The following is a 23,976-nucleotide window of genomic DNA, read 5'->3' as shown; positions in this document are numbered from 1 at the left end:
GCTGGGGAAGCTGTTGGGGGTGGCAGGGGATGCATAGGAGAAGGCTCTTGCACCGCCAGAGCAAAGGGCATGAGAAGCAGCAGCTGGGCTGGGACATGGAGTGGCAGGAGGGGGCCTGGAAGTGCAGACCCCAGCACTAGGGGGTTATGGGGACCCCCAGTAAAACTCCTAAAGCTGGGGTGGGGCGGAGCTGGGGCAGCCCCCTAGAGGCCCGGGCCGGTGACTGCTGCTGAGTCCGGGGCAGGGAAAGTCCAAGTTAGAGGCGGAACGGGGGGAAGCCGGCCAGGACTACAAGTCCCAGGTTGCCCCGCGCGGAGGGAGCATGCGCGCTGGGCCTGCTGTCTCCGCTGGGAAGGAAGGCGCTGCCCTCAGTAGCTCTTGCTGTCTCCTGCCCGGCGCTGGCCGGAGCGGCGCCCGGCGTCACGGTGAGGGGCGCCCCGGGCCTCTGAACGGCGCGGGGGGGTGACTGTGGGCTCTGGGCGTGGGGGAGGGGTGACTGGGGTCTGGTCGGGGGGCAAGAGGGTGTGACCGTGGGGTCTGGGTGTGGGAGTCAGGGGGGTGTGACCGTGGCTGGGGGGGGTCTGGGTGGGGGCGGGGGAGAAGAGAGTGTGACGTGGGGTCTGGGTTTGGGTCGGGGGGGGGGAGAGGGAGTGACCGTGGGGTCTGGACCTGGGGGGAGTGACCGTGGGGTCTAGCCCAGGGTGTGTGTGTGACCGTGGGGTCTGGCCCGAGGGGCAGGGGAGTGACCGTGGGTCAGGCCTGGGGCGAGAGGGGGTGACCGTGGGATCTGGCCCCGGGGAGCAGTGGGAAACAGGGGGTGACTGGGGGGTGTGGTTCTGGGGGGGTGGCCAAGGGGTCTGGGTCTGGAGTTGGGGGGTGGGACCGTGAGGTCTGGTCACTGGGAGAATCCGAGGTGTGTGTTGTGGGGGGGAGGGGAGCTAACCAAAGTCTGCTGGCTGGGGGTATCTCTGTCAGGTGATAGGAGGTGATGGGCGGTGTAACTTGGGGTTCCCCTCGTGGTTTGGCCGGGAGTAACTGGCTCCCTTCGTTTCTTCCTTTTCCTAGCGAGAAGTGCATCGCTGCAAATTCAGGCGACTTGTCTGTGCCTAGCACTTGGACCACTCCTCAGGTTTGGTCATTTCTCATTATTCTGGGGGGTGCTTCGCATGTGCACTCTGTGTGACCTGGAAATGTAACTTCCACTTTGGTATCCATAATTTTTTTTCTTCCCTGCCTCAGTCACCCCATTCCCTCTGATCTGACAGGGTTGTCCAGCTCTGGGGCTCTCATTGCCCCTCCTTGCAGTGCCCAGCTGGGATACTATAGTATCCCCTCTATCTCCCTCACTACACAACGGTGAGTGGCTGCCATTTTCAGCCCTCTCTAGCGTGGCACACCCACCTTTGCAAACCATCTGTCAGTTATTCCCCCTTGCAGAGGGGGGTGTCCAATTCAGCATCACTGCTTTCATTTTCAAAATCTGTTGTCTCCACTCCCATATGACCCTGGTCTCTGGCAGGTGCTAGTGGCAGACACCTCCTAAAGTGCATGGGGAGACTCAGCCCACTTAGTTCATTCCCAAATAACTATTACCAGAGTTGAAAGTGGCACTAATTAAAGATAGTTGGTTTTTAAAAAAAATGAGTAATAGTTTCAGATCACACACCTGCCCAAGACTTCCTGCCAATGTGTGTGGGTTAAAAATCACATGCTCCTATTTTTAAAAATGTTTCGCCCTCCCCCATTGCTGTGTGAAAAAAAAAAAAAACCCACATACAACAGGGAAAGTCTGGAAACTGTGCACAAGGTGCCCTCAATGCACAACCAGTAAAAACAGAAGATAGCTGCACCAGTGCAAACTCCAGGGATGGGCAAAGCTGCATCATGTGGGCAGTTGTTTGGAATGGGGTAAGCTGCACTTGTGTAGGTCATAGCTTTGCCTGACCCATGCTTGGGTTTGTGACGGCTGAAGCTAAGCCGGTTGTGTGTGTCATCTTTCCGCTACGGCCCGGTCCATACCTGGAAATTGCCCAGGCTGAACCAAATCTGTGCAGCTTCCTTGCAAGATAACTTACAGTCAACACCTCATAAGCTGATATCCACATTGTGAGGCGGATGTGAATTTAGCTTGCAGAGGGTTTGTGCTGACTTAATGAAATCATCAGAGAGAGAGAGAGAGAGAGCGTGTGTGGCCCAGCCTTTGCTCGTTCCTTGTAAAAAGCTCTTTCTGACTGATGGGATTTGAAGCTGATGGTGACCCCTTATGAGCTCAGTTTATTTTCATTCTCTCAAGTTATGACATGTTTAGGCCCTAAAGATGTTTTTAATCTTGCATCTTTTAAAACACTTTGCTCAGCTACTTGGAAGAAGTTCAGTGGAAGCTGCCTTTTAGGGAAATGAGAGGGGTTAGATTAGTTTTGACTTGGGGTTAACTTTTCAAAAGTGTCACAGTCCCATTTTCACTGCTGTGAGTGAGCCACATCCATCTTGACTGATTTTGCCTCATTAATGCTGGTCTTCCACTTGATAAGTAACTTCCTTCTTTCTATATATAGCTACACACACACACCCCTGCCTCTGTAATTTCCATTCCAATTCATCTGATGAATTGGGTTTTACCCATGAAAGCTGATGCCCTAATAAATCTGTTAGTCTTTAACATTCCATATGACTGACTCCTTGTTGTATTATCCCCATGATACTGCTGAGGAACAGAGAGGGTAACTTTCCCAGGGTCGTGCATGGGGTCTGTGTCAGAGAAAGGAATTGAGCCCGCATCTCCTAAGTGTCAGGATAGTGCCCTAACCACCACATCCCTCTTTCTCACTAGTTGTGCTCTTTCTATGGCTCTACCATATAAACAGTAATTTCTGAGCCTGATTCTTTAAAAGGATGCTGACGGCTTCTTAATATTTCCAACCAGAGTCTCTTACCTATGTTACAAAGAGCATTTGATTCACTAAAATGGAACTTGTGATGAAAATCTAATTTTCTTTTAGCTGTTTGTGCTGATTGTTTTTTGTGATTCTCTTGGCCTGGGCACTAAATACTGGTTGAGCTAAGTTTCACTTTTTGGCTTTTATTCAGTTTCACTTTCAGGAGCTCATTGGAAACCCTTCCCCCCCAGGAGACTGTTTGCTTAAAAGCAATTGTTTCTTGTTTTGCATTTGAACAGTCTCCTGAAATATCTGTGTTAAAAACCTTTGCCATTGGAATGAAAATAAAGGAATGGAAGCATTTCTGTGGGCATTGGGTACATATAAACTTGTGTATAAGGAGGGTTGGCCAGTCTTGAGTTGACATTGTTTCTTCAGTGCAAACCTTCCTGACTAAGGGTCTGATCCTACGAGGTGCTGAATGTGTTCAGCTCCCCCTAGCTTCATTAGTAGTTTAGAGAATTTAGTATTTTTCAGGCCAGTCTCTAAAGTAGTGTGATCTCAGGGCAACTCTCTGTATTAAGCTACATCTACATTACAAGCTAAGGGTGTGATTCCCTTGCTTGCTAAACCCATGGGGGTGTATTTGGCTTGGCACAGCTCAGCTGTGACTCTGCTCCCGCTGCCCGGGCTACCATGGTTGCATGGCTAGTTACTCTCATCATCGATCTTATGGAACTAGTACAAGCAGGTACACAAGCAAGGGACTTGTGCTCCTGGCTCACAGTGTAAGTGTAGACATAATATCTCTTGCTCTTGGTTGAGTCTTCTCTGTAAATACTAACCGCTTTGTGATAATACTGAAAAGTCTCTGGAGCTGAAAAGTCATCCTGATAACCTTGAGCCATGTTGCAGTCTTAATTTTTTAAATGTGTGTGAAAGTACTCTGATTGCATAGTCTGGAGAACTAGCCTGCAGTCCCGTTCTTTCTTACATCAGGCTGCATGACTTCCTTCTGCAGGTTTGCACTGCGTTTGCTGCTAACACTTTCTCTAGTATCCGCGCGCATCTGCATGTCTACCTCAAAAACTCCTCTTGGTATTTTGTCAGCATGAGATTTAGGTCTGTACAGGAAGCTTGTAGGTAGGGAATTATTGATGGATGATTATAAATGCTCAGTGGTATTTATGCAAGCAGATATGAGCAATGTGATGTTTGTTTCTTCCGAAGCATCCATGCTTGTGGTATGCTGTGTCTTCGTAATGCCCCTGTGTCTCTCACTATGCTTCTGATTGGCATGTGCCACAATGGAAGGTTGTGTTATTTGAGGTGATGTAAATGACACAAGGGCTCACCTGCCAGTGGGAGTTGGTCTTCAATCCAGCAAACAGGGAACCCCACTAGTCTGATTTCTCCTTTGTAATGGATGCTGGAGCCTGTTACTTTGCACTCCCTGGTGTAGTTCTACTCAGTCTGGAGAGGTGTTCTCTCAATGGGTATGTTCATACAAATCACAAGGTGTGACTGCATCTTGAGTAGATACACCCAAGCTAGCTTTAATCTAGATCGCTCGGGTATTGACCCGGCGAAGTCACAGCAATGCGGGATTCAGCATGGATAACCCTAACCTAGTCCAGTGGGCTAGGTGGGCTTGTCCTGCCCATGGTGAAATAGCTTCACCATTCCAAGATGCAAGCTACCTAGATTAAAGTTAGCTCAGGACATATACGCAAGCTGCAGTGGCACCCTGTGACTGCAATCTAGAGAGATCTTTGGGAAATGAGTGGAGATGTAAGCAAAAACCTGGTGGCTCTCTGGGCTCAGTTTTCCCCACGCTCTTGCAAGACCAGGCCACACTCAAGTGGGAAAAAAATTATCCCACAGCCTCCGTGGACAGCATACAAATGACCATGCCGCACACAGCTCAGAATTCCTACCCAGTGTCATGCCTGAAATAGATTTACCCACACCGGGGGAGACGTGTTGTATCTCATTTCATTCTCCGTCAGAGGGATTTCCCACTCTTTAATATGGTTTTTTGAAAGGAGGGATTCCAAATGTTTAGAGATCAGAGTTTATTTCTTAATTTCTTTTGGCAGTCAGTCTAGCTACCTGTCATTGTGGATGTCTCTAGTGGCAAAGAGAAACACAGACACAAATACTACCCTAGAAGTGACCAAAATACTTCAGTCTCATCTTCTGTCCTCATTGCTCAGGATTTCTGACCCTTCATTCTGGCTGGTTCCCTTACTGGTTCTGTTTGCCTGTGGTGCTGGCACTGGACAAAAACAGTAAGAAACAGTCCCTGCCCCAAAGAGCTTATAGTCCAAATGGGCAAAGGACAGGAGGGGAAACAGAGGCACAGAGAGAGGAGTGTGTTGATCAAGGTCACACTGTAGGTCAGTGGCAGAGCTAGGAATAGAACCCAGGTCTCCTGATTCCTAGGCCAGAGCTAAAGTTTGATTGGCCTTCCCATTTTGCTCCCATGAATACTGGGTCAAGTCTGGATACAGGCCAATCACATTCCCCTGAGCCACATGGTGCCAGGGTTGGGTATCTTTCTGCAGGATCTACTATAGTTCAGGTGGAAAGTAAGGGCTTGATGAAGAAGGCACTGAGTGAGAGTCACTGGCCTGCATTATTCAGGAGGTCAGACCAGGTGATCAGAATGGTCCCTCCTGGCCTTAAACTCGATGAAGAAAACTGATGTGATCCTAGTAAGTTTCACCCAGCTGCTCTAGGTGGGATCAGGCTGGATCCAGTTTGGCCTACGGTGCCCAGGAACAGCACAAGTACCTGAGATCTCTCTCTAACTGTGTGGCCTCATGGTGTCTCCATTGGCACCTGCAGAGAGCCTTAACAATGGGTGATGGTCATGGTAATGCCCCTGTTGCTCCTGTAGTTTCATTCTGCTGGGAATTTAGAATTGTATCTGAGTTGTGGTGGAGCTTGGCAAACACCAGGCATAGCAGCAGGGCAGGTTGTTTGATCTTCCCTTTGGGGTTTCTGAACTGCAAGGAGTATGGGGCCGTGTCTAGACTGCAGGCTTCTTTTGGAAGAAGCTTTTCTAGAAGAGCTCCGGAAAAACTTCTTTCAAAAGAGAGCGTCCACACAGCAAAAGTGCATCGAAAAAACGATCTGCTTTTTCGAAAGATAGCATCCACATTGATTGGACGCTATCTCGCATTTAAGTTGTGATTACTATGGACGGAGTGGCCACCAGGAGGGCACCTGTGCTTTTTCTTGGAGGCCTTTTCTTTCGCAAAAAAACCCTCTTCCCTGTCCACACATGCCTTTTTCCAAAAAAGCTCTTTAGGAAAAAGGCTTCTTCCTCGTAGAAAGAGGTTTACCACTGTCGGAAAACCCCCTGCATTCTTTTGACTTTCTGTTGAAAGAACGCAATTGCAGTGTGGATGTAAGTGTAGTTTTTTTTTCCGGAAAAACTCTGCAATGTAGACATACCCTGGGCTGCTGCCGACAATGCTGTAGCAAACATGCCCTTCTGATGGTCAGTGATCACCTTGGTACAGACCCCTGGCTTAGTGTGACATTACGCATACATACATAGAAATCTTTTCATTCAAATATTATCCGTTCCCCATGATTGGCTGTAGTTGCTTGTGTGCAGACCTTGTATTTCCTAAGTGTGGTGTTAGTGATACTTGCCTACCCACAACTGCAGCATGGATCTAGGGCTCCCTGGCCTGTTCTTTTCCACTTGTGTGGCAGGCTACACTGGTGTCACTGAGTTTTTATTAGCACTGCTGAGTTCAATCCAGAAACTTTCAGGGACATTGTCAGCTGGATTGCAGAGCCAGAGTTCAGGGTTTTTAAATGTATTTTAAAAGGCTTTTATACAACTGAATGGTTTTTTTTTTAATTGTTTTAAATTTCAATTGGGAACAGGTTTTTGGCTTGCTGTGAACCCAGCTCAGCAGCTATCTGCTAGGGCTCGAGAAGCAGAAAGTGACTGTGAAGAGGGGAAACCCCTCCCAGAAAATTAACCTAGTCTTGCAGTCAAATTCAGGGGGGCAGATCCTTACATGAGGCTCTGCCCACGGGCACAATAGATCCACCCATACAGATCTGAAAAGTATTCTAGAATTTTAAAATCGTCAGTTCTAATTATTATGATCTATATTGTGGTAACACCTAGCATAGCGGTTCCCAACCTTTTCCAGATGGGGACCCATTTTGACAATTCAGGAAGACCTGGTGACCCAGGGCAATTTCAAAAATGCATGAATGGCTCCTTAAGAGCCACCTGGGGAGACACCTGGCAACAGTTTTGAAATGTAATGGCGACCCATATTTGAGTCCTGACCCATAGGTTGGGAAACCCTGATCTAGGAGCTCTAGCCATGGACTAAGGCAGCAGGATGCTAGGTGTTGTGCAGACACAGAACCAGAATAGCTAAGAGCCCTATGAGCTTAAAGCCTGAAGAGGAAAAGATATTTTTAAAACTAAAAGCGAAGTTGTTATGCTGTGAGACTTGGCACCCATGTGTAGTTATTGCATCTGGGGCTGCAGATCTCTGAAGAGCTGGACCTTGAATTTAGTAGCTGACAGAATCGGCAGGCAAGTTCATGGGAGGTCAGTGGAAGAAATGTTCATGCAAAATCACAGCCATATTCTCCACCATTCTTAGACTCCACAGGTAAGTGACACAGATGTGGTGGATGTAGGCTAATGAGGTCAGGAGACAGACTGAGAAGCTCATAGAATCCTTGTCATAATTTGCCTCAAACTGTTTCCATTTTACCCACATTCATGGTAGATAAGCAAGGGTTCACGGTCACAATTCAGGGTATGCTGACCTTAATTTTTGATTTCCAGGCTTTTTAAAATTTGTGGGTCCTGGTTTGGGGGGGAGGAAGAGATTATGTGCAGGGAGGGGTGTTTTAGTTAATGAAAACAAAGGATAGATTTCTCTTAATTGTTGAAGAAGCTAACAGAAACATACAGTTGTAACCTTGCCAAGATATGGAACTTGCATTTCTTATTTCACAATCCTTTAAACAGCTGTAGGCTCGAATTCCATTTAAATGCATAAACCGGGAAACTCTTTAGAAGATTTGTCAGTCTTCTGATCCAGGAAATAGTATCAGTTACCTACTAGGAAGTGAATGTTCATTTTCAGCCAACCAGGATGCCTTGATTTGCATATTAGTGCTGATTGGTGGCTGCTGCTCCAGATAACTAGGCATTGTTGACCCCTCAGGAGGTAAACAGTAGAGACTTTGTTACATGACTCTCTTCAGCCAATAGTGACCCAGGATGTCATTGGCTAGTAGGTAAGGAGGAGGTTTATTCCCACCTGGGTTTTGAGGCTGTAGTCAGAGCTTTGTGGGACAGCTATCATGTAAGGGGAAAGTGTTGAGAGCTATTTCTGCTGTGATCTTTTCTTCCTTCAGCTGCTAGTACATCTTAAAAGGAGCACAGACATGTTGTGTGAGCCCATCAAAACCGAGTATGCCTCTCCCCGACGGCCTGCTTGGCTGTGTATTTGCTGTATATTTGGAAACCAAGTCCTTCCTGGATGGGCGCCCCTTCTCCCAGTGGGGCACAGAATTCCTGTACCTTGAGCACCCGCGGCTAGAAAACTCTGCTGCAGAGCTCGGCACTGAGATGCTCCAAGCTGGGCTTTGCTATGCTGGCAGTAACAGTGTGTGAAATCCGGTGTGAAGATAATGTACGAGGCAGGTGTTGCGACTTTGCACCTGGGGTTTGTTAAAGTGGTGTGTAATTCCACGCTGTAAAATAACCACCCCTGGGGCATGGGGGAGAGTGGGGCGCTAAGTGACGGCAGCAAATGTCTTGACATTCTGTCTTTATCAAATGATCCGGGGGAGTCTCGTTCGCTCCTAAGCATGGCAGCGTTTGGCAGAACTGCACTGGGTGACTCATTAGCTACACTGCCATCGGGGTTTTTTTAAAGGCATTGCTCTTCTGTTGTGAATGCAGCCATCTGGGTGTCTCTGTTTGCTTCCATATGGATGAGTTGGAAATAACAAACTATCCGAGCCACCGCTGCGTGGGGGCTGCGGCGCCCACAGGAGCCTGGGCTGCCTTCTGTCTCAGGGGCCCATCGCTCTCTGCGGACCCCAGCGGAGGCTTCGCTGCTACCTGTCTCAGGAGAATCATGCCTCTGATTGTGATTGGAAGAAACCTTCCTGCTGACAGATGACTGCGCTGTTGGTTAAGTTATGCCAGTTTCTTGAGCTCTTGCAGGGCTTGTGGTGTTTTAGAAGACTGTTGGCATACAGTGTGATGCACAGATTGCCCCTTTGACTGCCGTGTGGGGTGAAAAGTAGTGGTTGATTTTGAGTTGTGTGTGCGCAGAGCCTGGCTCATGGGAGTCTGATTCCAGATCAAGGCCTCTAGCTCTACCGCAATGCATGTGATGGGAGAAGGGATGCCAGTAACACTGGAAATCAGGGGTACCTGCATATCCACATGTTGTAAGCCCTGAGAAGCAAGCCATAACAAGCTTGGGATGCAACACTGAGAGCCTCTGCCTCCAAAAGTTTACCCTGTGGATTTTATTGTAACCCCCTTCCCGATGCTGGCAGAAAGATTTGGCCATGGACAGCACCCCAAACTACATTTAACCTGCTGGTTTGGAAATTGATTAGCTTCACAGTTACCTCTTCCCCTTGCATTGTTCAACAATTTCACCTCCCACTTGTGTTTAATTGAAAAACACGTGTACTCTCCCTTGGTTCAGAGACTTTGCCACCTACCTGCTGGTTTGCCTGCTGTGAGCTCCCGGCTGTCGCTCTTAGCTCTGTACGTCTTGCCTCTCTCTTTACAGGCCTGACATACGGCCTTGAAGAGGATGGTTTGAAGCTGGGCGAACAACGCTCTCTGTCTCAGCTCACTTTCAGACCTTGGAAGATGGCAGCAGCGCTGGGTGCTGGAAGTGGTTCTGCTGGGCCATCTGGGCTCCCCAGTTCTGTGCCCGGGCATGCCGCCCTGCCTGCAGTGGCCGTATGGGAATGGCAGGACGAGTTTGGCAGGTGGAGGCCGTACAAAGGGAATGTGTGCAGCTACATTGAACAGGCTTTCCAGGCCCCTGCGCAGAAGGGGAAGCGATCGGGAGCCGGGCTTGCCAGTAGCAGTATCCCGTTGGGGCAGGCAGATGCTACGCTTGCCCCTTATGTTATTGACATACCAAGCCTGATGCAGTTCCGACAGGACACAGGTAAGAAATCACTTCCCTGGCTGTGTTTAGGTCCCTGTGTGCTTAAAACTTCTCTGAGATTGCATATGTGCTTAAAATGGTAATGTGCTTAAATGCTTTGCAGGCTCAGGGCCTCAGAACTGTATGCCCCCCTTCCAGTGCACCCCCTTTCAGAAGAGTTGCAGAAAAAGGCCTTTTGGGAATTTGATTTCCATTCCCTTCCCCTCCCCCTCAGCTACAGCACCAGCTGCTCTGACTTGGCCAGGCGCCCTGTGAAAGCTGCTGAGCTAATGCCTGCAATCCCCACAGAATGACGTAGGACAGTGCTAGAACATTGCCCCTTCAGACTCATTTTCCTTTCCCGCTTTGGGTTTTTCTTTCTTCCTGGGAGGAGGGAAGCTGGCTTTTGTGGGCAAGCCAGGAGATTGGGGTTCCATTCCCGCCCTTGCCCCTGGTTCACTGCCACTCAGGCCAACAGTTTACTGTCCATTAAATCTAAATGGTCCCCTTTCACACCTATGGGGTGGCTTTTTCCCCCCTGCAGGTCTGAGCACCTTTAGTATAACTTGGATGGAGTTTCTGTGTGCTCGTCTCTTCTGAAAAATCTCAAACTGGACACTCAACATCAGTGACCACTTTTGTAAGCACAAGCCTTTCTGAGCCTCAGTTTCCCCAGCTGTAAAATGGAGCTAATACCTGCCTCCCAAGGAGTAACATGGCTTGGTTCACTCTGAAGGCCTCAGAGAAGGGCAGAAGTGTTCAGATTTCTTGAATACAGTAGATCGGCCATGTTCTCTGAGCATGAGGGAGAAGATGATTCTTAAATGACCCGTGAGGAGACAGGCCTGAAAACAAGGATGGGCATGGCCTTCTTGGACATATTCCTGGCTCATACTCCTGTTTCCTAGCTCTGATGTTAGTCAGTGTGAATAGCACGCAGCTGGGCCGGGCACGCTCAGGAAAGAACCTGGAGGTTTGAAGCTAAGCTAGGAAGCGTGTCCCAGGTGAGAGAATTTATCAGAATGCTGCATGTGTTAGTGACTGTCTGCCTTGCGAGGCTGTCACTGGCTCAGCACCAGTAGCTTTGAATATTCTTTAGGGCCCCCACAGCCTTGTTTTAGGGGGCTCCTAATTCTCTGAAAACTGCTGGGGAAATCATCAAACAGGCTCCGGGACTGAGCAGGACGTGAAGAGGCGGTGACCAAGTTGTGACTAGAACCAAGGAATTCTCTCCTGTCTTGCTCTGCCTTGTGGCCACAGGTTCCCTCTTTCTAGGCTTCCATCAATTCTTGGAAAAAGCCCTTTTCTGACAAGGGCTCTGGCAGAGTGAGTGACTCGTTAAAGGGATGGGCTTTGTCTCAGCTGTCAATCTGGTTTTTAGTCTAGATGGAATCTTGTGAGCAGCTGGAATGGAGGACAGTGTTCCCTGTTAGCTGTGCCCTCATGCAGCCACTCAGGAGATAGTCCTGTGCTGCCCACCTGATTAGCAGAGCGCCCTCAGCTAGGTTTTTGTTTCTACTGGTGGTGCACGTTCTTACATAGCTTGGTGTACATTAAAAAATTCATTTTGCACCTGGATGGAAAAAATCCATACATCAATGAAAAAGATTAAAGGGAACATCAGTGGAGGACCACTTATGGAGCACACTTCTGTCTTATTGGCCAAATTGTGACTGGAGTTTTCTCCCCCAGGAGAGGGGCAATTTCTCCGAAAGCGACTACTAATGCCCTATAATATCTTTCCTTTCATTGCAAGGGATTCCACAGTCCTTCACAAACTATATCCATGCAGGGACAGCTGAAATGCAGCTAGCTCTGGTGTAGAGGGAGGATGGAGGAGTGAACATTTTAGTTAAGGATCCTGGGGTCAGACCTCTGCTTTCATAAAACATATGATGGAATCTTTAATGTCAGGGCTGCTGACTCAGTTTTGAGACTCTTATCTGAAAGGCTACTCCCCATGAATTCATGGGGCTCCGTAAATGGATCTTGATGGGCTGATGGGTCCACATGGCCTGTCTGGGCCTTGGATCTATTGCTTCAGGGACCATAGAGATATCAGACACATTGCTAACTTCATAAAGCCACCTGTTCTGTTTGCATTTTAGTATGGTCCTTTAAACCTGCCTTGTCCCCACTTTCTTCCCTTCTTGTGATGCAGTTATGTTCAAAGCCCCACATCTTTGAGTAAGGCGCTCTGCCTTTAAACATGGGTGTTTTGTAGCTGATCAGCCAGCTGACCTTTGTAATACGCTGGAAATGAAATAAACGCTGCAGGAAATGTTCCCATGAACATCTTTAAACAGACTGAAAAAGAGGCCATTGCATTCTCCCTGCTGCTATTAGACAGACAAGTAGGCTCTTCAAAGGAAGCTAGGAAGAATAACAGGAAGCCAGTGTTAACAGGTCTAGCATCCTCACAGAAAGGGAGTGACAGCTGCAAGGGCAGATCTCAAGTGCTGGATTAGGGCTGTGCAGCATAGCTAGAAGTAAATATCAGGCGGCTTCAGGAACTGTTCTACAGCTACCGCTGTCTGTGTGGGCCAAGATAAGAATGCCTGATGCCCTGCCTGCCGGTTATCCCAGGATGGTACCACCGAATGCGGAATGTTGATTCCCGAAAGCCGCCTCTTTCCACAGTGAGTTAGCGTGTGCTGCTGCGGGCCCTTGTGCTGTATTTATCCTGCAGTCAGTCTGCTGGGACGGCAGGATGTGACCGCTGGCTTGGACTGCTCACGTGCAGCTGAGCAGGTCTTCCCACATTACAGGCTTTCTGTGGAACCGCTTTAGCTGTCAGGAGTGGGGTTCACTCGGTGTCTCCTAAATCGCTGGCTTTGCTCCATCTGGAGGCTGTGATCCCATCCCTGTCCCCCACTGCGCATTCCTTCCCCTGCGAGTTTTGGCCTTTATGCTGCGGATCCGAGGGTGCTATAAGATAACGCCCCCTCCTTCACTCTGTTTGCAGGGAGCAGTGACCCTGGAACTTGCTTTTGGGCGCCATACTCTGATTCCCCATCCAAGAAGCCAGATTCTCAGCTGGTGGACATCAGCCTAGCCCCCTGAGGATCTAACCCACAAGTTACTAAGCTGGGATCAGGAAGTTACTGCAACTCCTCTGCTTTCAGTCACTTTGATCGTGTGTCTCCTCTTTGGCTGGTGCTTGCTAGTGCTCTGTTGGCACAGCAAAGTAAACTGTGAACAGTCCATGCTCTCAGTCAGTTGCTGACCTCACCTCTGAAGCAACGATCTGTAACGTCCTGAGCCACAGAGCAACAAAAGCCAATATGGACCACACCGAACAGCCATCAGACGAGAGACTGAGCTCGTTAATTAGCGAGAATGCTTTAAAGGAATGATTAAACTCTTTTTCATGTGGACATGTGCAGTGGAGCCAGCGAAGGGCAGTGTTAGCCAGTGTTTGGAGCAGAAGATTGGGAGGGATGACTTCTGGGTTCTTTTCCTATCATTGACTCATTTGATGGCCTTGGGCAAGTTGCTTTTTCTCTCCATGCCTCAGTTTCCCCATCTGAGTAACTCACAAGGGCACGAGGTTTAGTGTTTGCAGAGCATATGCAGAGCGTATGGGTATCTGTGGATGACAGGTTCTTGTGAATCAGGGAGGTGCCTGCCCCACTCACTGCAGCACACGCAATAGATTATGCTTCATATTTGCTTCCTGTATTTTTAACGTATGTAATAGAACCCCAAAGCAGGACTGCACTTACCTCCATAAGCCTTCACTTCAGCCTTCTGTTGCTAGGGGCATCACTTGATCTGTCTGTCCCTTCCTTCGAGCTCTTTTATCTTGATGGAGTTCTCGGCCTATCACATGTTGGAGTTGAAGCTGATGAGACCCTGCTGATCGGGTGGCTGTAGTGAGTCAGCTCTGCATCTCTATCAAGGGTCTTGAAGTCAGATCCATATCGCCCAGCGCTGGTCATAGAGCTGCACCCAAAAAGTGCACAATATGATACACATTATGCCAGTATCCAAACCAAACTCAGAAGCCCAGGAGTAATATCTTAGTCTCTGACTCCCATTTTTCCAAGTGAAATGGGCACTTAGAGGCATTTAGAGGACCGAGGCTCCGAGGTCACCTCTGAAAATGAGTCTTAGAGCTTTTGCCCTGAGAGCAGGCTTTAGGTCCTGTGGCTGGTCTCGACTAGCCCTGGAACCAGCAACTCTGCTGGGGTTTTGTTCCCTGTCCCTTTATATGAGCAGCTGCTCTCCTGAGTCTTTCCTAGCTGCTCTCCCAGGCTTGCCTCTGCCTTGCCCTCAGACTTGCCGTCTGCTGCGTATGTGTGGATGTGGATGCAGGGCGGGGATGTTAACGACTAGTCGACTATCCAATAAGCTTTTGTGTATGAGAGAGAGGCAGCACAGCTGTGCGGTGCTGCCGCTTTGAAATGCCGCCTCTGTGCATTTCAAAGGGACAGTGGAGCCCGGGACCAGCTGGGGTCTCTCCAGCTGATTCCGAGCTCCACACTGCACTACCCAGAACCCCAAGGAGAGTCCTCAGCTGACCCTAGGCGCCTAGCGGCATGCAGGAGTCCCGCTGGGGACTCTTGTGCATTTCAAAGCAGGCACCCGCATGCAGTGGGACTTCCCTCTGGCTCCGGCCTGTATGGGAAGTTCCATCTTCCTCCTTTGAAATTCCATCGACTAGTCAATCGCATTTTAACATCCTTAGTGCAGGGCCTGGCGAAGGGGTCATTTCCAAACCTTTCGCAGGATTGCTCGACCTCTGAAAGGCCCACATCTGTGAAGCCACAAGGTCTGGGTGGTTGCTTAGTCGCTTAAGAAAAGTTCCACTGGCCCTGTCTTGTGTGATTTCCTGCAGTGTCCTAAGGAAGTGGCTGCCGAATTCCCATGAGGAGTCAAAGAGAGCTGGATGCTTGACTCCCATAAGCACTTTCAGACCTCTCGCCCTCGGGTGCCCTTTCCCCATAACGACTCTGTTGTTTTGTATGGTTTTTACTGACGTCCACTGTCTGTTTCTCTTGAACCAGGAACCATGCGAGCCGTCCGCAGGCACCTCTTTGCTCAAGACTCTGCGGCGGGGCAGGGCATCGTGTGGGAGTGGCAGAATGATGAAGGAGGGTGGTCTCCGTATGAGATGAAGGTCTGTGTGTTCCTGGAGCAAGCTTTCACGCACGGCATTCAGCATGCAGACCTGAGCTCCTTAGGCTACAACTACGACATTGATTTTGTGTCTCTGGTCCAGACCAACAAGACCTCCAGGTTCCGGCGAGGGATTCAGAGGCGCATGGATACCCCCTATCCAGTGACTACAGCCACGGGGCCCCTTCACACGGCAGTGGCTTGTTCTTGTCAACAGTGCTTATTGAATAGCGCAACTGGCCCCATCACCACCCGCTATCGGCACTCCATGATAAACCTCCCCAGTTCATCCGCTGTGCCGCAGGTTTCCAGTCGGACAGCCGCGCTGAGCTCGTCTGGTCTCGGCTTTGTGCCCTACAACAAACCCACCTTGTCTGGAGCCAGGTCGACGCCAAGACTCAATGCACAGAATGCCTGGGCGCTGCCTCAGTCTGTAGGAGTGGGAGGCCCCAGCCCCGGACTGTCGGCGTCCAATGGAGTCAGGTACAGAAACCCATTGCGTTTGGGACATAGCAAGGGCCTTTGGGAGAGCGTAGTCTAACCTGCTAGAATGTTCAGGCATTTGACTCCAGTCCCACGTAACAGTGGTTAGATATGCTAAGCAGTGTTTCTCAAACTGCGCTCCAAGGGCTCCGCGAGGTTGACAAACTGGAAACATCGATAGGTACAACACATACAATCAGTGGACCGCTGGGGCTCCGCATAAATTTTTACGCATGTAAAGGGCTCCGGAGCCCAAAAAGTTTTGAGAACCGCTGTGCTAAAGGAAAGAAAACCATGGAGTTTGTGTTGTCTGTCTGCTTAGTAATGGATAATGGAGGCCTGGAAGGTAGCTGTTGCATTCCCCTTCCCAGCTTGTTATTTCACATTAGAAATCCAGGCCAGGTCTTCTCTAAAAATCTCTGGGTACGTCTACACGCTGGGATAAGGTCGAATTAAGATACGCAACTTCAGCTACGTTAATTGCATAGCTGAAGTCAAAGTACGTTAACTCTGCGTTTGGTGCTGTCCACGCTGAAGGAAGTCGAAGGGAGAACACTCTCCCTTCGACTTCCCTTACTCCTCGTGGAAGCAGGATCAACCGGAACGCCCCTCTCTGTTCAAATTAGCGGTCTTCACTAGACCCGCTGATTCGAACCCTGGAAGATTGACAGCGGCACCTGCGATCTTAGACATACCCTATGGGTCGGGAGAACTTGGGAGGGCTCTTACTTGACAGATTCCAGGAAGGGAGTGGTTTAATGGAGGAGACAGTGTTGTATTCAGGTAGTTAATAGTGAGTTAGAGGTGTTAACACAGGAACAAACCAAACAAAGAGCTGTAAAAGAATGAGAAGTCCTGTGGCACCTTAAAGACTAACAGGTTTATTGGAGCATAAATTTTTTTTTGCAGATTCAGGCCAACACGGCTACCTCTGATAGGACAAGAGTCTGACAGTAACTCTTTTACAGCTATCAGCAAAGGGCAGAGAGTGCTCAGAGCACATGTCTGAGTCCTCCAGGAAAGTCCCTCCCTGATAGTTTTAATACTGATAACAACTGGGAGAGTTTCCTTCCTTATTTTTTAATCAGAAGACCTTCCTGCACTTTTTAATCAGCACAAAACATTAAAACCAAAGTCAAATAAAGCACAAAGCCAGTGTTTTTTCTTGTGCTGCTCACCCTTGAAGGCACTGAGCCAGATTCATCTCTGCTGTGTCTGAAGTCAGTGGAGTGAAGCTGCTGACGAATTTGACCTGCTATATTTGACGGAGCCTCAAGGCTTTGTAAGGATAAATGCTGAGCTATGGCTGGATAACCAGAGAAGCAGTTTGTTCTCCATGTGCTCTGTTGCCATGAGCAGTGGCTGTCTGACATCCCAGGGCTGGAAACGGAGCAAAACATTGTTTTCTTTTTTCAAACAGTCAGAGGCCTGCCTCATGAAGGCTAGCTGCTTGGGCCTTCTGGTTTTCCTCCCTTTCCACTGAGCTCACTTTCTGGTGGGGGTCTAGAGGCAGCTTCAGAACAGGAAATCTCATGTCCTATCAAGGGCTTTGGCCTCCCTTGATTCTGCTTGGCTACAGTCCTACCTGTTGTAGAAGCTGGGTCGTGCTCCAACCATCGCGCTCTTGTCTGCGTTGGTTGGTGTTGTGGTGGAAGTGTGCTCTAGCCGTGTGTCCCAGTCCAGGCAAAGAGCAAAAGGACCGGAGCGGGGGACCTGTTTGGTTCCAAGTGTTTCAAGAAGTGTTGCAGCTCAGCTGGGGCGGGGAAGACGATGGCTGTGGTGGAACTGGGTGCAATTCTTACCCCGCGTTCTATCGTTCTGCTTGAAAGAGCCTCCCGCTTCCGTGTTCTGGTGCCACGTTTCTTGGAGTGGCTCAGCTGGCCGAGTTCATGCCCCTTCCCAGGAAGGTGGTGCAGCTGAGAGCTCTCTCCCATTTATTTGGTAAGAGAAGAGGAGGGGCTTTCTCCAGCCTGGTCTGCCATGGGTGGGGAAGGGGGCTGCTCTGGCTGCCCCAGGCCTGCAGCACCACAAGCTCCCACTGGGCCCAGCCCTCCAGTTAACCAGTTACCAGGTAAGCATGCCGGCGAGGCTAATGCTTACCGGGTAGCCAGTTAACTAGTTAAACTTTCTCACCCCCACTTCAGTGGAATATGGAAGTTTTGTGCCACGTCCCATTTTTGCTCCCTCTCCAGGAGGGGACGTGTCAGCCTGAGGCTTTGTCTACACTTCCAAGTGTTGCCAAAAACTGCGTACCGACAACAAAACAGTCAGTGCGTCCACACGGCAATGCAGCTTCTGTCAGGAAAAAGACCGAGTGTTGGTCACAAGAGACTTCCACCCCAGGAGAGGCCTTTCTCTCCCCTCTCCCCCGCTGTATTGCAGACTGAGAGCCTGCGTAGACAGTGCTGCTTGGCGACTAACCTGGTCTCTGCCAGTATCCCACAATGCTGCTTTGACACTCCTCACTATGGAAAGCTGACAGAGCCTCTGGTGCTGCCAGGAGGATCCAAGGGGCCACGTGTCTCCCCAGTCGCCATGGCTGGAAGGGGCAAGGGGCCAGAGCCTCTGGGCTGCCCAGGGGACCAGCGGGGGGGCCTGGTGTCTGCAGCAGGGACTGCCCACTGCTGCCCCTCTTCCCCCCGCACTCAGTGGCAGGAAGCGACACAACCAGGGAACGGAGCCGCGTCACTCTGCTTCCTCCCTGCCAGTGAGTGCGGGAGGACCCTGCTCTGGGCACCAGACCCCTGCCAACTCCTAGGCTGCATCACTGTGGGCAGCAGCTTGGGGGAGAGGAGAGGGGAGGTGGCCAGCATGCTGCCTGGCCGCCAGGACTCCTTTCACTCCGCTCCAACACGCAGCCCTTCTGCATGCTGCACTGCCAGCGCCTCCATCAGGTTGCCCCTGAGCCCCACCCGGAAGCAGAGCCCGCTCTCCAGCCAAGCCAGTTGCTGGAAGAGGCCCAGCTACCGGGACTGAGGTAGTGCCGGAGCCGGTCTTTGGCCTGGAGCAGGGTGCCCGGCCCCCTTTGCTGCTGTCCCTGTCACTCACCTTGTCGGCTACATCCAAACCTCCCTCTCTGCTAGTAAGTGCACAGATAGCTCTGCTGCAATGCATGGTGTCCTAATCATGTTGCACACAGCATGGGAGCAAGGTCTGGGATCCAGGATTTCTCCCAGCAGATGCTAGAGTTCACAGCAAGGACTGCCACTCAAGTAGCACGAAAGTTAAGCCGGCAGCCCAGGGAGGGCTGGGAAGCAAAGAGGTGGCTGACAGGCCATTTTTCATGTTCCCAAAATGCCTAGTGCTAGGTCGTGCGTTCCCACAGTGCTTAGCGACGAAAGGTGACAGCAGACACTGTGGGATTGCCTACCCCTGTGGCTTTGCTCTTTCTGTCTACACGGCCGCTGACCATGTGGCCACAATATGCCAACACTGGGTGGCAGAAAAACAGGCTTGGCGAGTTTTCAGTTTTGAGGACTTTTGCATGCCAGCGGCATTTCCGTTGCCAAACCTTTCCAGTGTAGACCAAGCCTAAATCTATTAACCCCTCCTTCCCCCGAGGTAGATATTCATTCCGTTTTACAAAGGGGGAAAGCAAGGCATAGAGGCTGACTTGCCCAGGGTCACACAGCAAGTCATCCACAAGGTCAGAGATACATGCTTGGCTATGCTTAAGAAAAAAGCTTTGGGAGCATGGAGTCCATGTTGTTGGTTGGGCTAAAAATAGCAGCTGAGATGTTACAGCCTGGGCTCTAAAACCCCGTGAGCAAGGTGGGTCTCAGAGCCCGGTGCCAGTAAATGCCTGAATATCTACAGTGCTACCTTGAGTTCCATGAGCTCTGCTTCATGGACCCTGGCTCCAAGACTGTACGACTAGTTGTGTGTAGCATTTGGGGTGTGGGTTTTTTTTTCAGCATAGATAAACCCTGAAACTCACTGGCTGGGAGTGATGTTTTGCAGTATAGGTGTACTCTTAGGTCTCCTGACTGCTCTTGTTCCTGCATGTAGCTTGTGTGCCCTCTTCATCCTGTATGATACTCCGATATCCCGTCCACCAACAAATAACCCCTCCCTTCCTCTTTCAAACTACAGAACAAATAAGGAAGGGTTGAATGTGAGAATGAGTCCCTAATTCCACAAGGCTATTCCTGGATACATGATCAAATTGAATTGAAATGAAAACTCCAGTATAAGTGGTCACTGCTTCACACGGCAGAGTCCTGTTGATCACTAAGGGTATGTCTACACTTGCCCCCTAGTTCCAACTAGGGAGGCAAATGAAGCATACCGAAGTTGCAAATCAAGCGCAGGATTTAAATATCCCGTGCTTGATTAGCATAATCGCGGCCAGTCACCATTTTAAAATGCTGGTCGCCCGATTTAACTTGCCGCGTGTAGACACGGTAGTCCGATTTAAAACCCTTCCCTCGAATTAACTGTTACTCCTCATTGCATTGTCTACACGTGGCAAGTTAAATCGGGCGACCGGCCACGATTATGCTAATCAAGCGCGGGATATTTAAATCCCACGCTCGATTTGCAACTTCGGTATGCTTCATTTGCCTCCCTAGTTCGAGCTAGGGGGCAAGTGTAGACATACCCTAAATGTTTCTTTCAAGTCTCAGCAGCTTCTTCCAGGAGTGTTAATTGCACCTCTATCTCAGCAGCCTTGTGGTGTCCAGAATAGGCGTGAGAGGATTCCTGTCTGGTTGGAAAGCATTCGCAGACTCATTTCCCAGCTGGTTTGGTCTTGGAATTGTTCTCATTTCTCTGCTTTCTATAGAGCTGCATTTTCTTAGTCCTTCTCTTCATCAGTTGGCCAGGCCTCATGCTGGGAAATAGTATGGCACGGTGGGTGCTCCCCCAGCAGGGGAGAGGCTGGCTGAATAGAGATCTCAAAATAAGAGCAGGTAGTGACTTCTGAAAACTGTTTCAGAAGTTAATCTGCTGCTTATCTGTTCAGCTATTTGGGGTATCGTCCAGAAGCTCTGAGCTAGGCTGGCCTCCTGCAAGTTGTTCTTTATCTAGAGGTTAGTCCTTGCAGCAAAACCATGGCCTTTTTAATAGCCAAGTCTTCCATGGAAGAAATGGAAGACTTGGCTATTAAAAAGGCCATGGTTTTGCTGCAAGGACTACCTTAGTTAAGAGAGAATTTGTTATCTTTGACCTCCAACTCTCTGTACTGCTTGCCTTCTGCTAAACGAAGCAAAAGAAACCTGCTTGGCCTGATTGGTCAGTTTCAGACCAGGCCATCACAGTGCCAGGACACAAGCAATGCCTCAGAGCTCTTTGGGAGCCTTCTTTCCTCTCTCCCCAACTTATACTCCCAGCAAAATACACCAAACTCCTTTGGGCCTGGGTCCGGAGTCGAGAGGCTTTGAGTCTTTCCCTAGCTCTGCCACGGAGTGTGTGTGGCTGTGGGAAGTCACTGCACCAAACTGTGCCTTCATTTCCCCATTTTCCAGTGGGGGTTAAAATTGATCTTCCTCTGTAAAATACTTTGAGATTTGTAAATGAAAAGCACTAAATATTGTTGACTATCAGATTTGTGTGTTCAAAGCGAAATTACCAAATCTAGGACCAATGGAAATGATTTTGTGATTGTTTGTTTGTTTTTGTCTGATTTCCAATGACAACAATTCCCTGTTATGATTTTAAACAGTGTTTGCAAATCTTTCTGTGGGCAGGACACAGGACTTATCTGTGGGCAGCGGCCTGACCTATAAAGTGTTACTCACGCGAGTGGCCACATGGAAAATCTTTGTGATGGGAGCGTTTGCCTGAGTGGACCGTGTATTTATAAGTGTATACATCTGCAGAGCAATATGTTTTGCTGTAATAACTTCAGACATTGGAATATGGTATGTGTGTGTGAAAATCTGAAGTGAACTTGGGTGTGCTAGTTTAAAAGACCTATAGACTATTCAACTTCCATGTTTGTATTTACACTGGATCATCTTGGACAATTACAGTGTTTCGTATTGTTAATACAAGAGGTTGGAAGTAAGGGGAATTTGAAAGTTCAGGTTATTTTGAGCGTGAGTGCCCTGGTTTTAAAAGAACCATTTACTTTCATTTCTCATATTCCAGTGTTGTGTTTCTCTTTCAGATGAGATCATTACAAACGAAACCCTTTTTGAACATTAAATTCCTCAAGCCTTTTGCACAAGAGGAAAATTCTTTCTGTCCAAAATTCCTCTTTTCTTTCCAAGCTACTGCACAGTGCTCTAGGCCAGCAGTGGGGAACCTTTCTGGGGTCAGGGGCCACTGACCCATAGGAAACCCAGCCGGGGATCGCACAAGTGAGAACCTGGAAGGGGACTGGAGCACCAGCATAAGCGCCGCAGTGCTAGGGCGGGAGCCCTGAGCCTCGGGGGCCAGATCCAGGCAAGCCAGGGGCCCCATCCAGTCCCTGGGCTCAAGGTTCCCCACCCTTACTCTATGCTATTGCTTTAACTGGCTGCTGGTTTTCCTTCCCAGAGGTGGTTGCATTTCAGTAGTTGCATTTCAGTGGCATTTATAGATGGCAAAGCACGTAGTGGTCCGTGTGGAAGGAGGCTGCAGAAATGATCAGATCCTGCAGAAGTCACCTGAATATAGACCTTCCCTACGACCCCATTAGGGCCTAGCAGTCGGGAGGCATGAATTCTTTGCAGAATAAGGGCTGAAGTGAAATCGAGGACAGAGGAACAGATTCCGGATCATCCTTTTCATCCGCTTCAGGGGGTAGCTGAGTTAGTCTGTATGGGTATGTCTACACTACCCCGCTAGTTCGAACTAGCGGGGTAATGTAGGCATACCGCACTTGCAAATGAAGCCCGGGATTTGAATTTCCCGGGCTTCATTTGCATAAGCGGGGAGCTGCCATTTTTAAAACCCCGCTGGTTCGAACCCCATGCAGCGCGGCTACACAGGGCTCGAACTAGGTAGTTTGAACTAGGATTCCTATTCCGAACTACCGGTACACCTCATGGAACTACCGGTACACCCGTGTAGCCACGCTGCACGGGGTTCGAACCAGCGGGGTTTTAAAAATGGCGGCTCCCCGCTTATGCAAATGAAGCCCGGGAAATTCAAATCCCGGGCTTCATTTGCAAGTGCGGTATGCCTACATTACCCTGCTAGTTCGAACTAGCGGGGTAGTGTAGACATACCCTATAGGATAAACTTTAAAAAACAACAAATGGTCTGGTAGCACTTTATAGACTAACAAAACCTGAGCTTTTGTGGACACAGCCCACTTCTTCAGATGACCAGAGTTTTGAGTTTAGGATGTGCAGACTCAAAACAAATAGGGGAGAAGAGAGGGAAAAAAATGGAAGGGGGTGGGAAACAAGAAGCTTTTCCTTTGATATTTTCATATTCTCTGCTCCTTTTTCCTCCCTCCTTTCCCCGCCCCTCCCCCCATTCCTTCTCCCCTATTTATTTTGGGTCTGCACATCCAAAACTCAACACTCCGGTCATCTGAAGAAGTGGGCTGTGCCCACGAAAGCTCATGATACCATCTCCATGTTTTGGAGCTTCAGGGGTAGCTGAGTTAGTCTGTTACAGAAAAAAACAACAAATGGTTAGTCTATAAAGTGCTACCAGACCATTTGTTGTTTTTTAAGTTCTTCATGTCTGCTACCCCTGTGGATTTGCGCAGACAGAGGCCTGGCATTCCTTGGGGAGAACACAGCCCCTCTCATGTGTCTCATGAGCTACTGGTTCCCATACTAACGCTGCCAGCTGGCCCCGTCTGGAAACACTGGCTTAAAACAGAACCCGACTGCTCTACCGTCTCCTTGTTCTCCCACCTCAAGAGCATTGCGGGAAGCTTGGACCGGCTCCCTCCTAACTAATACGCTTTGTTACTGGCGCCAGCTACTGATTCTTAATCTACACTGAGCAGCAGAGAGCCTAGAGCCATTGCCTTCTCTCGCCCATGAACTAAGCTTTAGGGACCAAGCGGGCAGTTAGGGTTTGGACTTGGCTCCCCCTCCCTGCAGGGCTGTGTGCTGTTGGGCTATTGAAGGTGGAGTTGGGGGAAGCTTGGCAGGGGGGTGCCCATCCCTGAAATGATCCAACTTGCTGATTTGTCTTGCAGACAGGCTGGTGCCCACTGCATTCGCTGTAATCCATGGCCCATTAAGCCTTTTAGAAGCTGGGGAGGGGCTACTTGATCAGGTGTCTGCCGGAACAATGGAACGCCACAGGGGGTGGGAAAGACCAGCCACACCTGTGGGACAACAGAGGCCCCATGTGCCATCTGTGAAACCTGCCTTTGTGGTTTGAGCCTCTCGGTTTCTCACTGCAATGCCTGGAGCAGGTGA

At 49.5% G+C, this 23,976-nt stretch overlaps 1 protein-coding gene across 7 annotated transcripts in view; it reads left to right on the top strand.

The window, feature by feature from the left end:
• Positions 1-350: 350 nt before the first annotated feature.
• DTX2 (deltex E3 ubiquitin ligase 2) overlaps positions 351-23,976 on the top strand; it is a 62,183-nt gene continuing 38,557 nt past the window's right edge. For 2 of the 7 annotated variants that reach the window (XM_075904959.1, XM_075904958.1), the window contains exons 1-4: positions 351-425; positions 1,066-1,129; positions 9,692-10,081; positions 15,070-15,664. In XM_075904959.1, the coding sequence (XP_075761074.1) occupies positions 9,775-10,081; positions 15,070-15,664 (902 nt within the window). In that variant the 5' untranslated portion in view covers positions 351-425; positions 1,066-1,129; positions 9,692-9,774. Of the gene's footprint in view, positions 426-1,065; positions 1,130-8,149; positions 8,348-9,691; positions 10,082-15,069; positions 15,665-23,976 lie in introns of those variants that run through there. The other 5 variants (XM_006117230.5, XM_089772212.1, XM_025181734.3 and 2 more) reach the window with 5 other exon arrangements.

Source organism: Pelodiscus sinensis, chromosome 21 (genome assembly GCF_052426305.1).
Source record: "Pelodiscus sinensis isolate ZL-2025 chromosome 21, ASM5242630v1, whole genome shotgun sequence".
NCBI classification, from domain to species: Eukaryota; Metazoa; Chordata; order Testudines; family Trionychidae; genus Pelodiscus; species Pelodiscus sinensis.
This window is presented reverse-complemented; position numbering and strand designations above follow the sequence as displayed.